Here is a 13,454-nt window from a genome sequence, read left to right as displayed (position 1 = left end):
GTCCGTTTCATAAAACATTTATCAGCTTTAATTTTTACTTTATTAAAATCATCTAGACATCATACGCTTGAAATTAATCTTATTTAAAGCTATTAAATAGATGGAAGTACATAAAAATATTAAATTTATAATTCCAAGAATAAGCTATAAAACGTATAGCTTAAAATGGAAAAAGTTTTGCTAAAAGGACAAATCGTATCAAAAAATTTAAGATTTCTGTATTTTTTAATACAAAAATACATATTTAGTAGGTTCAACACTTATTTGTCTGGCTTTGGTCGTCTTTTTTTTAATTCAATTTAATTTTAAAACTTTATTTCGCATACAACGAGTTAGGGTCCATATTATTTTTATTCTTAAAACTAAATTCAGCACATTGGGACTGATTTATCCTGAATTAATTTACATCCTTAAAAGTAGTTACTAAATGTTAAATGCGCTTAAATATGACATACGCATTTAGTTACACCAAAATATCGATTGAAAAATTATATTACAAAAGTTATATGAGTCCACAAGATCGTTCCATTCCGATTAGTTGTGAGTAATTTTCAGCACGTGTATGTATGTATATGTATTTATCTTGGCGATGGCGACATTGTAGAACGCAATCGTCTACCCTTCTTCACCATCGACAACTGCTCGACGAATGCCATTGGTCTGGTTGTTGCATCCTGTTGCTCACTAGCTGGCGTCGTTGTTATAATATTCAGGACCTATTTGTAGGTATGTGAATTGTGTGCAGTTGTGTGGAATGTTGATGAATTATGTCAGTGTATGAAGTGTAGTTGGGTGTGGTGGAGTGTTTTCGATGTTTTGTGATTTGGAGAAGAAAAGAAAATGCATATGAGTTGAGTATGGCTGTCGTCTTCTCGGGTATTTTGTATGTTGAATTCTATTTGATTTTAGCGCGATTTACTTTTGAATTTCCATCGATGATTTCCACTGGCTTGGCTGGTACATACGCCGAGAGACCCATGAGACCGAAGAGCTCAGGACGGTAAAGGCTAGGCGCTGGCGTTGATGAGTTGTTGCCTGGAAAGGGGGAGTGAGTTTTCGGTTTAGTGGTTATAATTATTTTGGTTTTAAAACACTATCTAAGGAAAATTGATTTAATGGCGCAAGTGCGTGGTCGAGCTTCTCCACCGATTTGTGACGTGCGCCTTGATGTTGTCACACAAGGGGGCGGGACCTACAGTTTTATGCCGACTCCGAACGGTGATTGTATTTTAGAGGAGATTTGCCATTGCCTGCCGAGGGGCCACCGCTATTAGAAAAAACTTGTTATATTTTATTATTTGATGTTTTTCGGAAACTAAGCTTGAACCTAGGCCCGGCGGAATGGTAGCGCGCACTGCGGCCACTACACCACAGCGGCCGCACTCTTTAAAAATTAACACTCAAATATTTTTCATATTATTTGCAAGCGAAGCAATTTTTAATACCTTTGCTGCAATTATGCCAATACTATTTGTAAGTCTAAATGAGAAACTAGGCCAAACGATACCAGGAGATCGAGATTGTTGACGACGAGCCCTAAAGAAGACTTAATAGCTCACTTTTTAGATCCCGATTAATCGACGTTAGGGCTTTTTAAGAGGGATTCGATAATAACGCTAGGAAACTCTAAGGTAAATTAGAACTGATGACAGCCAGATAAAAAACGACTGAAATATGAATTGAAGAACCAGACCAATAAGATAAAGAGCAAACTTTATAAAGTGGAATTTTGAATGTATGTTTTTTTCTTTGAATACAAAGAGAACGCATCGAAAGCCTAACTCCCGCAGAGTGGAACTTCAATCCGAACTAAAACTCCTTGTCTATCAGCTGTACTGTATACCCGCCCGGTACTACTGTTTGGTATTTCGTCGGGAGGCGCTTTTGGGCACTAAGCTCTATCGCACGTTTCTGTCTTAGCGCAGCTCGTCGTAAGCTGCACCTGCTTGCATCTCGAAAAGATTCCGAAGTCTTGGCGCGCTAGCCAGAAAACTTTTAAATTAGCTAGTTGTGTCGCCTTTAAGGGTATAAATAATACTGGTCCGCGATATTCAACCAGTTTGGACCACTAATCGGCATAGCATTCGGAAGAGGAAAGTGTACGATGTTCTCAATGTGAAAGAAATAGCGACGAAATCCGCACATAAAATATTGCCCAGCCTTATAGTTTACATTTTGAGTAAAAAATGAATTTTATAATCATCAATGCCGTAGTAACTGGTATGATTTCATATTTTTATCCACAAGGATTTTTTTCAGTTATGCTGTAGTAACATTTGCGATATCGCAATTCTATCGACGAGGGGAAATATTTCTCTTCACTTGGATAATTGTTGATTGGAAAAAACAGCGAAGTCCACCCCTGCAGGAACTTGCTTGCATCCGAGCTTACTCTCTTTTTCAAGTTGATACAATGATAAATACATCTAGTTTACTATCTCATTTGTTTTTGGAGAAATAAAAATGAAACGTAAAATTTTTAAATACACATAACTAGTATTAGTTAGATCAAAGGAATATAATACATAGCAACGAAAATTAAACTTTCATTTTACGGAGAAGAATCGCATTATTTTAGTAAGTGGTTTTAGTCGAATCCGGCATCGTATGCAAAAATAAAGAACGCGAAATGAAATAAAAACCAAAAAGCTATACGGAAATGATCCCTAAACAATGATTATAAATACTCGTCAAAATTACAAAATAACACCAATAAATCCGAGCAACTTTATCTTAACTGATCGATAGCTATTAATTTATCCCATCTTGTGCGTTGTGCGTCGTAATCCGATGAACTATTATAGCTTTGTACTGAGCCAAGTAGGATTGTTTCATTTTATCCCAGCGCTGTAAGACAAACTATCCTAATTCAGATGTGCCTATTTTTCAGCTGTTAAGTTATGGAGCAAAGGAGTTAAGGCATGGCTGAGTAACAATAGTTTGTCTGACAGCGCTGAGAAAAGAGTTTAAGATATGATAAATTGATGGCTATCAATCAGTTGAGAAAAAGTAACTCGGGGCCATCAAAATGAGCAAAGTAAAGAATCGTGACTGGAATCTGGGTATACCATACGTCTTGTACGGACGGGTAGAAAATTGTAGTTTTTCCTTGAAAAAGATTTGGTTTTAATGGCGCTATTGGAGTAAGTAATAATTTCCAAGAATTTGCGAAAAGAGGTATGTATGTTTTTTGACTTCATGCCATGGTCGGAAAGAGAGTAAAATAGAAGTCAAAACGTAACATTTTCTTAACTTTTCTTTTTGACACTGAAATGCTTCTAGATCAAGATGCATTTCTGCCTCAAGAGGAAAAGTTTTACAAAAATGCCGCCTAAGTTTTTTTCACGGTTAGGTCTCGATATCTCCCCGATGATATCGTCGTTAGATATTATGTTACATATGTAGATGTAGATGCCTTTAACTTACCATTTCCAGGTGTTGGCCTCACTATGAAACGCGCAGTTTTCCTTAAGCCAGGCGGTGCTGCAGTGGTCGTGCTAGTCGTGGCCAACGTACGTTGCGGAAAGAATAGCGGCTGCGGCGTCACTACATATACTTTCTCGTGAGTTTTTGGTGAAATGGACACCTTTGCTTTACGCCAAAGTTCTGCCGGTTCTGGTTCTGGTTCTGGTTCTGGCTCTGACTCAGACTCATAGGTTTCGGAACTGAAGTGCATGAAATTCGGTGCAGCGTGGCCGTTGCTATTTAGCGGATGCTGTGTCGTTGTGCGGCTCGTTGTCACAGATTTCACAGTCGCCGTTTCACTCTCTAGTGTATCCAACAAACGATTATCAACTGTGTCGTCTATTTGATTTAGCTCGAAACGCTTTGAACCGCGTTCCAAAAGCAACGCTTGCAATTCGTTAATTGATGCCGGCACCACGGAGGATTCTTCAAAGAAACTGATTGTGGTCTTAGGTCGACGAGGTGATGGTGTTGTTGTGGTCAGATATTCGGTAGGTATGTGTTTGGAACGGCCACGTATTGTGGGCGTGCTGGGTCGATGCGAGAGCGAAGTATATTCTTGCTCCGTCCAGTCGTCGATATTCTTCTGCAACTTTGATAGGTCGAAGCTGGAAGAGTTTACCTTGTGCTGTCTGACTTCATGCTCGCGTCGCAGTAGATCGCGCAAATTGGAGGCAAGTATTTTCGTTATGTATTTTGTGGTGCGTCGTGGTGGTGCATGAGTTGGTGCCTCTGTAGCCAACTGTGCACTCACCACTTTTGATTCTTGTTGTTCGTGTATGTCGATGCTGTTCTGCTGTGCTGACCACTTTTGGAATGCGCTGTTGAACTGCGTATTCGGATTGCCAGTAGCCACTATACGTGTCGGTTCGAAAGGTCGTGGTTTATTTTTTGTGGTGTACGGAATGATGATTTGGTGTACGTCTTTGTGGCGCGCGGGTGGTGGCGGTGTAGGTGGCGACATGCCAGCGTATTGACCGCTTGCGTCAATGGCACTATAGGTGGACGTTGGTGTAGGTGCAGCAGCCATAGCAGTATTTGTTGTTATGGGAGGCAGTGGCGTCACCAACCATGGTCCGTTGTGAGAGAACGTATCCGCGGGATTGTGCTTGTGATTGGAATGACGTTCGGGCGTTACAAAGGATACGGATGGTGATCGGAGACTCAGTTCGCTTGGGTCGCGTGTGAATGGACGCGGTTGATTTTGTAAACCTTGCACATGCTGTATGGGTGAATCTAGAAAACGCTTTGGTGTGTCGCGACCGCCCTGCTTCACCCCTTGATGTCGGTTTGGTGTTTGTGTTTGTAGAGAAGGTGAAAATTTTACTTGTGTGGTTCCCTGAGCACGTTCAGTAATGAAGTCCACCTCGCCGAGTTGTGCCAATTGCGTTGAAAAGTCGAATTCTCGCGGCGTCTCAGTGGTGGTATATGGAAACGTTTGTGCCACCGGCAGCCAAGGGTTGTAGTGCTGGTTTTGTTGTTGATTTTGCACTTCAGTTAGATTATGTGTGGATGCGGATGGAAAGTTATCTTCTCCTTGAGGCTCATAAGGTCCCCTCTGGGGTTCATAATTGTGCTGCGGGTATTGAGTTTGAGGTGCGTATGGCGTTGTGTAGAATGTTGTGGATGGCTCGTACGTTTGCGGAAATTGTGAGAACTCTTGTTGTTGTTGTTGCTGTCGGGAAGTATCGGACTGCTGATGTACTTGCGGCTGCTGTTGAATTTGTGGCTGAGTCTGTGTTTGCCCATACGCGTGTGTGTTCTGATAGAACTGCGTTTGTTGCGTCTGCTGTGGCTGCTGAGTCTGTTGGGTCTGCTGCTGCGTACCAGCGAAGCTGCCCAATTCGGTAAGCAGCTGCGATGCAGGCAAATGTTTGTGCAAGTTAGGACTTAAAGTCTGATGCTGGTATTGTACTGTGGCTACACTCTCCTTGACTGGTGCTTGATTTACTAAATCGGTTGGCTGACCCAAATCTATAGAAGGCGATTGCTCGTAGCTTATAGGATACTCAACTGACGAGACGAAATCTGTTATTTGATGACTTTTCACAATCTCAAAGCTGGGATCGGGGTCTCGGTTTGGTGGTGAATGTGTCTGTACTGGCCTCACACGATCCGGTTGCAGCTCCGAGTGAGCGCCAATGTTTTCGGCGAAGTGTGCTGGCTCTGTTGAGGGCAATTGTTGCTCACTGTTCAGCACGGATTCCGTGGTAGTTGTTGTTGTTGTGGAAATCGCAGGCGTCAAATATGGCAGCCGAAATTGTTGCGCATTGTAGATGGGCGGCAAAGCGGTCAGGCTTAGGTTTGGTATAGGTATTGGTAAGAATGGTGCTGCTGCGGGTGCATTCGCCGCTGGTGTTTTGTAAGCTCCGGGCTGCGGTTGATATGCTGTGGGAAAATTGAATTTCACTGCGCGTTGTCTGACAAGCGCTAGTTGTAAGCCGCCTTTGTCTAAAGGCGAGGCTTGCTGCTGCGCATATTTCTGTGATGCCTGCGCTTCGACGAGCTGATGTGGCACTATTTGCGCATAGTGATTATTTCCATTTGCTGCTGCTTGATATTGCAGTCCCGGTGGGAACATAGGCACCCAGGGATATTTGTTGCAGAGGTTACACGGCTTACCATCCGGTCCCAGCGGCGGCGGATAATTGTATGTTTGTTTACTGTCGGAAGAAAAACCGTTGGCTAGTTGATTTTGATCTGCTGCTCCAAGGCCAAACCAACGTGCTACGCGTGTCATAAAGCCGGGCGTTTCGGCGACACTGCTGGAGCTGTGACTAGGCGCCGCTATGGCTTCGACTGTTTGGTGCGCAGGCGCACTTTGATGTTTGAGATGTTGTGGTGTGGGCAAGGGAGGTGGCACCAGATAATCTGCAGGAAAGTGTTGATTCTGTTGTATACCTAGCGCAAGTGGCAACAGCGCTGATATACTAATGGCAAGTAGGGTGAGCAGGCACACATTGTGATTGGGTCGCGTTCTTCGCGTCTGTAAGAAATTAAGAAAAAATTAGCTAGTAAATAACTAGTATATAAAATAAATTTTAAATATTGTTTAATATTGTATATTTTCGCTTTACATTTTTTTTATACTCGTATACTTTTTTGAAGTTATCCAAGGTCATGAATACGATTTAAGTTTCATAGATTGCGGGACAGAATTCTATTTTTTCCAATCAATTGTATTGCATTAGGTTTTAAATGGATGAGAGACCAAATATCAAGTGCATGGGCTGCTGACTCCTTTTAAGGCTAATGCCAAGGTTTTTTGTTTTATCGAAACAAAACTATTTAAGTAGTACAGTCATGCTAGACTTACAGTAGAGCTTTAGAATATTTTTCAAGGGTTAATGCTACATACTATGTACGTCTGTAGGTACATTAGGGTGCATCACCAAAAAAAAAAGTTACGGGTTTTCCACCAGAATTAAAAAAATTATTATATTTACAGAGTCCAGCCAAAATATTAAGATTCACGTGAGCTAGTTCCATTTGAAAATATGTATGACCAAAAATCTTCTTATTTTAATTCCGTTGTTAAAATTTTAAACACTTTTATGCAGAGCTCTAAAACTTAAAACCTTCTATCATCTGAGATGCTTTTGTTAGAAAAAATATTTTTAAAAATTAATTCTATTTACAAAATACTCGATTTCCTAGTTATTTTCAAATCGGTCCAACTTTTTTCCAAAATATTTTTGCGGAAGTCTTAAAATATAAAAATTTTTTAATTCCGATGGAAAAACAGTATCGATTTTTTATTTTTTGTACAGAGAGTGATGCATCCTAATGCACACATATCAAATGCATGCTTACATATAATTTCCTTATAAAAATATTAAAAGGCACCGGCATTTTTATTGCAGATTTATGAAAATTTAAATTAATATGCCATTTCATAATGGACGTGTTGCCCAAGGCAATCGTACACAGCCGAATTTGTTCGTGCATCGAAGTAGGCTTCAACATCGACAAAGAGATGCTGACTGTCGATCATATTCTCGCGGGCATTTCCAAAATTTGGCGGTTGGTAAATACCTGGTCTATGTAGAATTTATCAAAACTAACTAAGGCTATTTTGATAAGGTTCAGTCACATCATTGGAGCTGGGCTTTGGCCTTTCACGCAAGACACTCGGTGAGCCCTTGTACATAGTCGATGCTAAGAATGCTGCTCGCGCGATAGTTGGCTGCCATATGGGCCAGCCTTGTGAAACGGAGCACACATAAATTCCAATCAGCATGGACACTGTCAACAAAAAAAAAAACTTTCAAAAATTAACTGTATTTTGTAGCCACTTGAAACTTGCACTTAATTTTTATCAAATTGCATGAGCTACAAAACTGCATACCCGAACATTTTCGAAAAATATTTTCACCTAATTATCTGTTGGTCATTAGGACATTAGGATAGTGCACCCCTATGTTAATGTTTTTTAATTTCTATAAAATGTTGAAGTCGGATTTACATGGATGTTGCGACTTATATATTTTTTTAAATAAATAAATATTAAATTAAGAAAGGAAAACTGTAAATACTAAGGAATCAATGGGTGCGCNACAGTAAATTAAGAATGCGAGGCTCTAAACTGGAATTCGCGCCAACAAAATATGTAACAAATATGCTAATAGCAACTAACGTAAAGCCATTTCGCCTCCGGCAACAACGAATTTCACTTTCCCAATCACGAAACAACTTTCTGCATTCATTTGCTATCCTCCGAACCACGATGCGATCAAGGAAAGCGATACAACAGCCTGCAAGCTTTTTAGTTGCCTGCCTAAACTCGCTCATCTGCTTGTCTGTCTGCCTTAATGGCTTGACCAACCAACAGCCCCGTCAGCACTCTGCGACACAATAATGCGGCAGCCGTAATATAAATTAAGTGATTTTAAAATTTTAGAGCAAATTTTTTTACACTCAACATATGACCGTGAAAAATAACCAAAAGTCAACATGACAAACATTTTTTGCCACGGCTCATTCAATTCGATTCGATACGAATTGTCGCGCAATGAAGCGTATTAAAGCGCGCTGACAAGCCGATCGCTGGCAAGCCGATCGCTGGCTTCTCAACTGTCCACTGCGTAAACCAACCAAGCGGTCAAGCTTGAAAAAAGCGTAAATAAAAGCGTTTGTAAAGCGCAAGTGAGCGAGTATTGGAAGTTGATCCGGTTTCCGCTGAATGGCTGTCGCGTGGCCACTTTTTGCCGTTTGTTTTATTTACTATAGACGTGTATCAACGCAACATACGAATACGTTTACTGGTTGGCTAGGTCAGTTTTTCATGTTTTCCTTTATTTATTTGTTTTTTATTATACTCGTAGTTTTTTTTTTATGAAAATATTTGAGGGTTTACCCTTTATTGGCCGACTTTAAGGTTGGGATCTCGGCGGTTGGCTAAACTTAATGACGCGTGTGTTGCATATATTAAAAAATAATTAAATATTTTTCTTAAATTTTTAGTGTGCGCCTTGATGTTGATACACAAATGGGGGACGACCACCGTTTTACGTCGCCTCCGAACGGCAAATTGATTTTATAAGAAGGCAGAAATAGACTTGCAGGTTTGCCATTGCCTGCCAAAGGGCGAACCCCTGTATGGAAAAACCCCTTTTCTATAATTTTTTTTGGTACTTTTTTTTTTTGACCGAACCTTGGTTCTACGGTGTGATGGTACGCACCAGAGATTGGCGTGCGAGTAAATATTCAATCGCGATCCTGTATATTTAAAACATTTTATCTCCATGTATTTAAGCGCAGATGTACAATAAATAAATTGGCCTGTAGCTATAGTCAATATTAAGTCGACTTAAAAGTATTAGCAGCGTTTTGACGTAATTTTCAATGGAATATGTGTAATAAAATTCGCTGCAACAAACTTTAGAGTCGGCTTAAATTTCACTACAACTACAGGCCACCGTTGTTTTATATTTAAATCGTGTTAAATTCACATGGCTCTTAAAACCATTTTTTGAGAAAATAAGTCTGAAATATTCAATCAGTCTCTATAGATTTGAAGGCGGATGTGCATTAGTACAAATATCGTTATTCACATAGCACTTAAATTAATTTTAAAGAAAATAAGCCTTATCATGAGTTTTATTTTACCCGAACCGGTTCACTTTTCACTTTTTTTTTCCATGCATTTACTATGGGTGGAAGAAAAATTTTCGGGTGAATTTTTTTCGGACGAAACTGAGAAGAAGGCAGAATATGTTTGAAACATTTTGTAACAATCTCCTGTGGCAACGCAATTAGATATTTGTATATGCATAAATATATCCTTTTCTCGGATATTCAACGTACATACCTTCGTCATACTGAAATATCTACATACATACATCTCCTGGTTATTGTGTTTTCTTTTCAGAAGTCGTGGATTTAATCGGGTGTGTCGGAAAAGAATTTTCGTATCGTCCCGCCCGCTATTTTTTTTTTAAACCTTCCCGATACCACCCATCCCGGCCACTTTGTAAATTAGTACCGCGGGTCTCGATATCCCGCGCCCATCTCTAGTACGCACCTCTAACCACTCGACGACAGCGGCAGCGGCAGAAATTTCGAAATGCCCCATGTCCAGAAATCTCGGTATTACAGCTCCGATATCCCGAGATTTTTACTAATCTATGTATTTACATAATCAGGCAAGCTCTAGAGTCCGAGTGAAGGTGAAGTTGAAAACGAAAAAATAAGCTCACGAGCATTGGACATAAAAAAATGAGAAATACAGAACACCAAAATTTGGATTGTAAGTCAACTTGAGTCATTTGCAATCGGAAGTGAATTTTAGGCCTGTGTTGCCTGTGTTAAACGAAAAATCCGGTAGCAATTGAAAACACAATAAACTTTTACACTTTTATGGCAAGAGTTGTTCTTCATTCTACTTTGCCGGCGTGGTTTTGTGGTAATTGAATTTCTACAAATATGAATAACAATTAATATATTTACATGAAATTTAAAATATTTTAATGCATAAGACCAAATGTGGCGACAATGAATCTGCAAGCAAAGAGCTCGGAAAAAATTTTATTAAGTCGAAATCTCGATAAATGCCGGTATAAGAATTTTTCGCATGCGAAACCTCGGGATTGTAGAAATGCCTCGGGATTCAATCCCCCAGTATGTACGTACAAATCTACATACATACATATGTATATAGTTTGCACATGTTCCCGTCAGGCACCTCTTATCACATGATTCATCGATACTTGATAGTAAAATACTAAGAAATTGATTGCTTATCAAAAAAGTTCTCAAAACAGATCGAGAAAAACATATACATACATATATATTATACTACATCATATGTATGTATGCAGGAATTATAAATCTTATACAGTGACTTATCAGTAGAAAGTGTGCTTCACAAAACGGAAGAAGGAAAGACATATCTGAGATAGGAATCAATAAGTGGTAATTTAGTAAATAAAATTCGAGAAGTTGCAATTGGTCGACATGTACTTAAATCTTATCAATTCCGGCGATCAACGTGCAATCGTAAATGCATTATGTCAGAAGTGACAAGAGTAGTTGAGAATATGATTGAAATTATGTTTTAATTTACATATGCATGTACATAAGCACGCAACTTTTTAATGTTTTTAATAAAGGGAGATTGCGTAGCATCGATACGGTATGCTTTACATTTTTCTTTAGTTATTTTTTGCATTTTAAAAACCAAGTGTATAGTCCCAGGGTCTGAAGATTACAGTGGTAGTGCACAAACCTTACCTAACTGAATGCTTTAAAAGACATGGTACATACATATATACATATATATCTAAATTTTTACTTTAAAAATTTCATGTACCCTATTTTTTGTGTTCTTTGGAAACAATGCTTGATGTAAGAGTATCACAAAAAATCAAAGTTTTTTAACTAAAACAAAGCTTTCGCTTTTTTAAATAGAGTAAAAAAGATCGGAACTAAGAAATTGACACGGAGAAACGTTAAAGTCATTTCTGAAATGTCAATAAGATTTCAATAATTTTCAACGTTTTGCTTTTATGTGGCAAGCGCAATGGAACCAAATATAAAAACCAAAAATAAACTTTTTATTTAATAGCCATATTAAGTTTAGAATTTGTTTCTGAGTATTTATAGACTAAGTGAAAAGAGGGTACTAATTCGTATCGGAGCGCAGTATCTAAGTTTAGCACATATAGTAAAATGTCATTAGGAATCATTTTGTAGAAACCATTTTTGACCCATTTTGGAAAGTCTGAATAAAATGGCGCTAGTGAGGTCGCCAGAGCGTTAAATGATCTACAAAACTATTCCTCGTGATATTTTATTAGATGTGCTAAAACTAAATACATATTGCGGTCCGATACGAATTCTAATCTTTTTTCACTTATTCTAAAAACACTCAGGCATAAAATTGCAAATTTAATATGGCCATTAAATAAAAATTTGACCAAAGAAAGGAAAAAGATGACCCTGATCCTGAAATTGTTACACAGTGTAATTAAATTAACCCTACGAGGATCAATGGTAGGGGGTTCATAAGCGAAAAGAAATGCTCCTAGAGCCGATAAGTTGCGTATGAAATTCGGGGATCGGCTACAAATACGTTTGCGCCCTAATAAAAAAAAAAAAAACGTTGCATTTGTAATGAAAAATTGGCTTATCCACTTGTAATTCACCACAGATTAAAAAAATTAAGCTTCAGTTCGTCAAATGCCTGGCTTCATAATAAACAATTTAGAAAAAAAACTAAATACATAAAATTCGGTTGTTATGTAATTACAGCAATTGTTTTTTAAATAACAAGTATAGTTGAGTAGCCAGTTATTGTGTAAATTTTTCTTTACCAACGCACATTTTACTCATGCATACTTGCATAGATTTTGCATATGTACAGGCAATAAATAATTTCTTATTTTTTTTGTTTTTTTTTTTCGTTGCTCTCTGCCCACAAGTGAAAGTGTTGCTGTGAACATTTATTCGATGCTTCATACGCATTTTGAATTTTTCAGCGCCGAAAATGCGGTCAACACTTGAAGATGTGCCAATATTTAGTTAGTGCAATGAACAATGAAGAAAAACCCGACCTGAGTTTTAATACAAATTCAGAGCAACGTGGCGTTGAGCCGCAAATGCTGAATAAATATTGTGCTGCGAGCAAATTCCTATGTCTACGAGTATTGTAGTAAATATGTAATTGTAAATATTTATAGTGCAATTATTATGTTAGGCATGTCAGTGTGTACGCGCGTTGCTGTTTTTTTTTTGTTCGCAATGCAGTAAACAATATGCCAGTAGGAAAGTACAATGAGTAATCTTACATCATATTTAACTTTAGATAAGTAAATGAAAACTTCCAAGTACGGATCTACAGCCTGTTGCTAGCTCATTGCCGTCCATAACTCATTTGTCGATTTTTAAAAGTGGAGAGAAATTATAAATTTCATACGTGGGGAATTTCCTGCAGGGTTCCGCTACCGCTAATGTGCATATTAATGCTTTTGTTTTTTTTTTTTTTAACACGTTATTGCATAAAATTTGCATAAACGGTTTAAATCATGCTGCACAGCTGTGCATTTCGAAACAGTTAATGTGCATTATGAACTTAGAGATATGAACATATATATGTATATATGTATGTATGTAGGCTTAAGCAGATATTAGGCCAGCTGTTGTCAACGGTAATTAATGATGGCACGTTTTTATATTTATCAAAGTACATACATACATATAGATTATGTACGTCATTTAGCAGTTATGTAATAATTATATCAATAAAACGACTTTTGTTAAGATTTGAGTTACATACAATATCTTCAAACAAATAAATTTTTAATTTGGCAATTGATGTAGGTACTGATTTTTTTAACCCAATTTATTTTTATACCCGAGCGCACTTGTGCACAAGGGTATTATAACTTTGTTCACATAACGGTTGTTTGTAACAGGCAAAACGAATCGAGATAGATATAGACAAATGTATACATAAATGATCAGAATGAAAAGAGAAATCGATTAAGCGG

General features: G+C 38.2%; 1 protein-coding gene across 1 annotated transcript in view; it reads right to left on the bottom strand.

Moving 5' to 3' along the window:
• Positions 1-408: 408 nt before the first annotated feature.
• The window catches only part of LOC108376014 (uncharacterized), a 19,705-nt gene continuing 6,659 nt past the window's right edge, over positions 409-13,454 (bottom strand). Inside the window, exons 2-4 of the mRNA XM_017632174.1 lie at positions 3,427-6,451; positions 920-1,035; positions 409-716 (exon numbers count right to left, since the gene is read on the bottom strand). Of these exons, the coding sequence (XP_017487663.1) occupies positions 579-716; positions 920-1,035; positions 3,427-6,451 (3,279 nt within the window). The 3' untranslated portion in view covers positions 409-578. The remainder of the gene's footprint in view (positions 717-919; positions 1,036-3,426; positions 6,452-13,454) is intronic.

This window comes from Rhagoletis zephyria, unplaced genomic scaffold (genome assembly GCF_001687245.7).
Source record: "Rhagoletis zephyria isolate East Lansing unplaced genomic scaffold, Rhagoletis_zephyria_1.1 Rzeph_scaffold_09780, whole genome shotgun sequence".
NCBI lineage: Eukaryota > Metazoa > Arthropoda > Insecta > Diptera > Tephritidae > Rhagoletis > Rhagoletis zephyria.
Note: the sequence above shows the minus strand (reverse complement) of the source record. Positions and strands in the feature narration are given on the sequence as shown.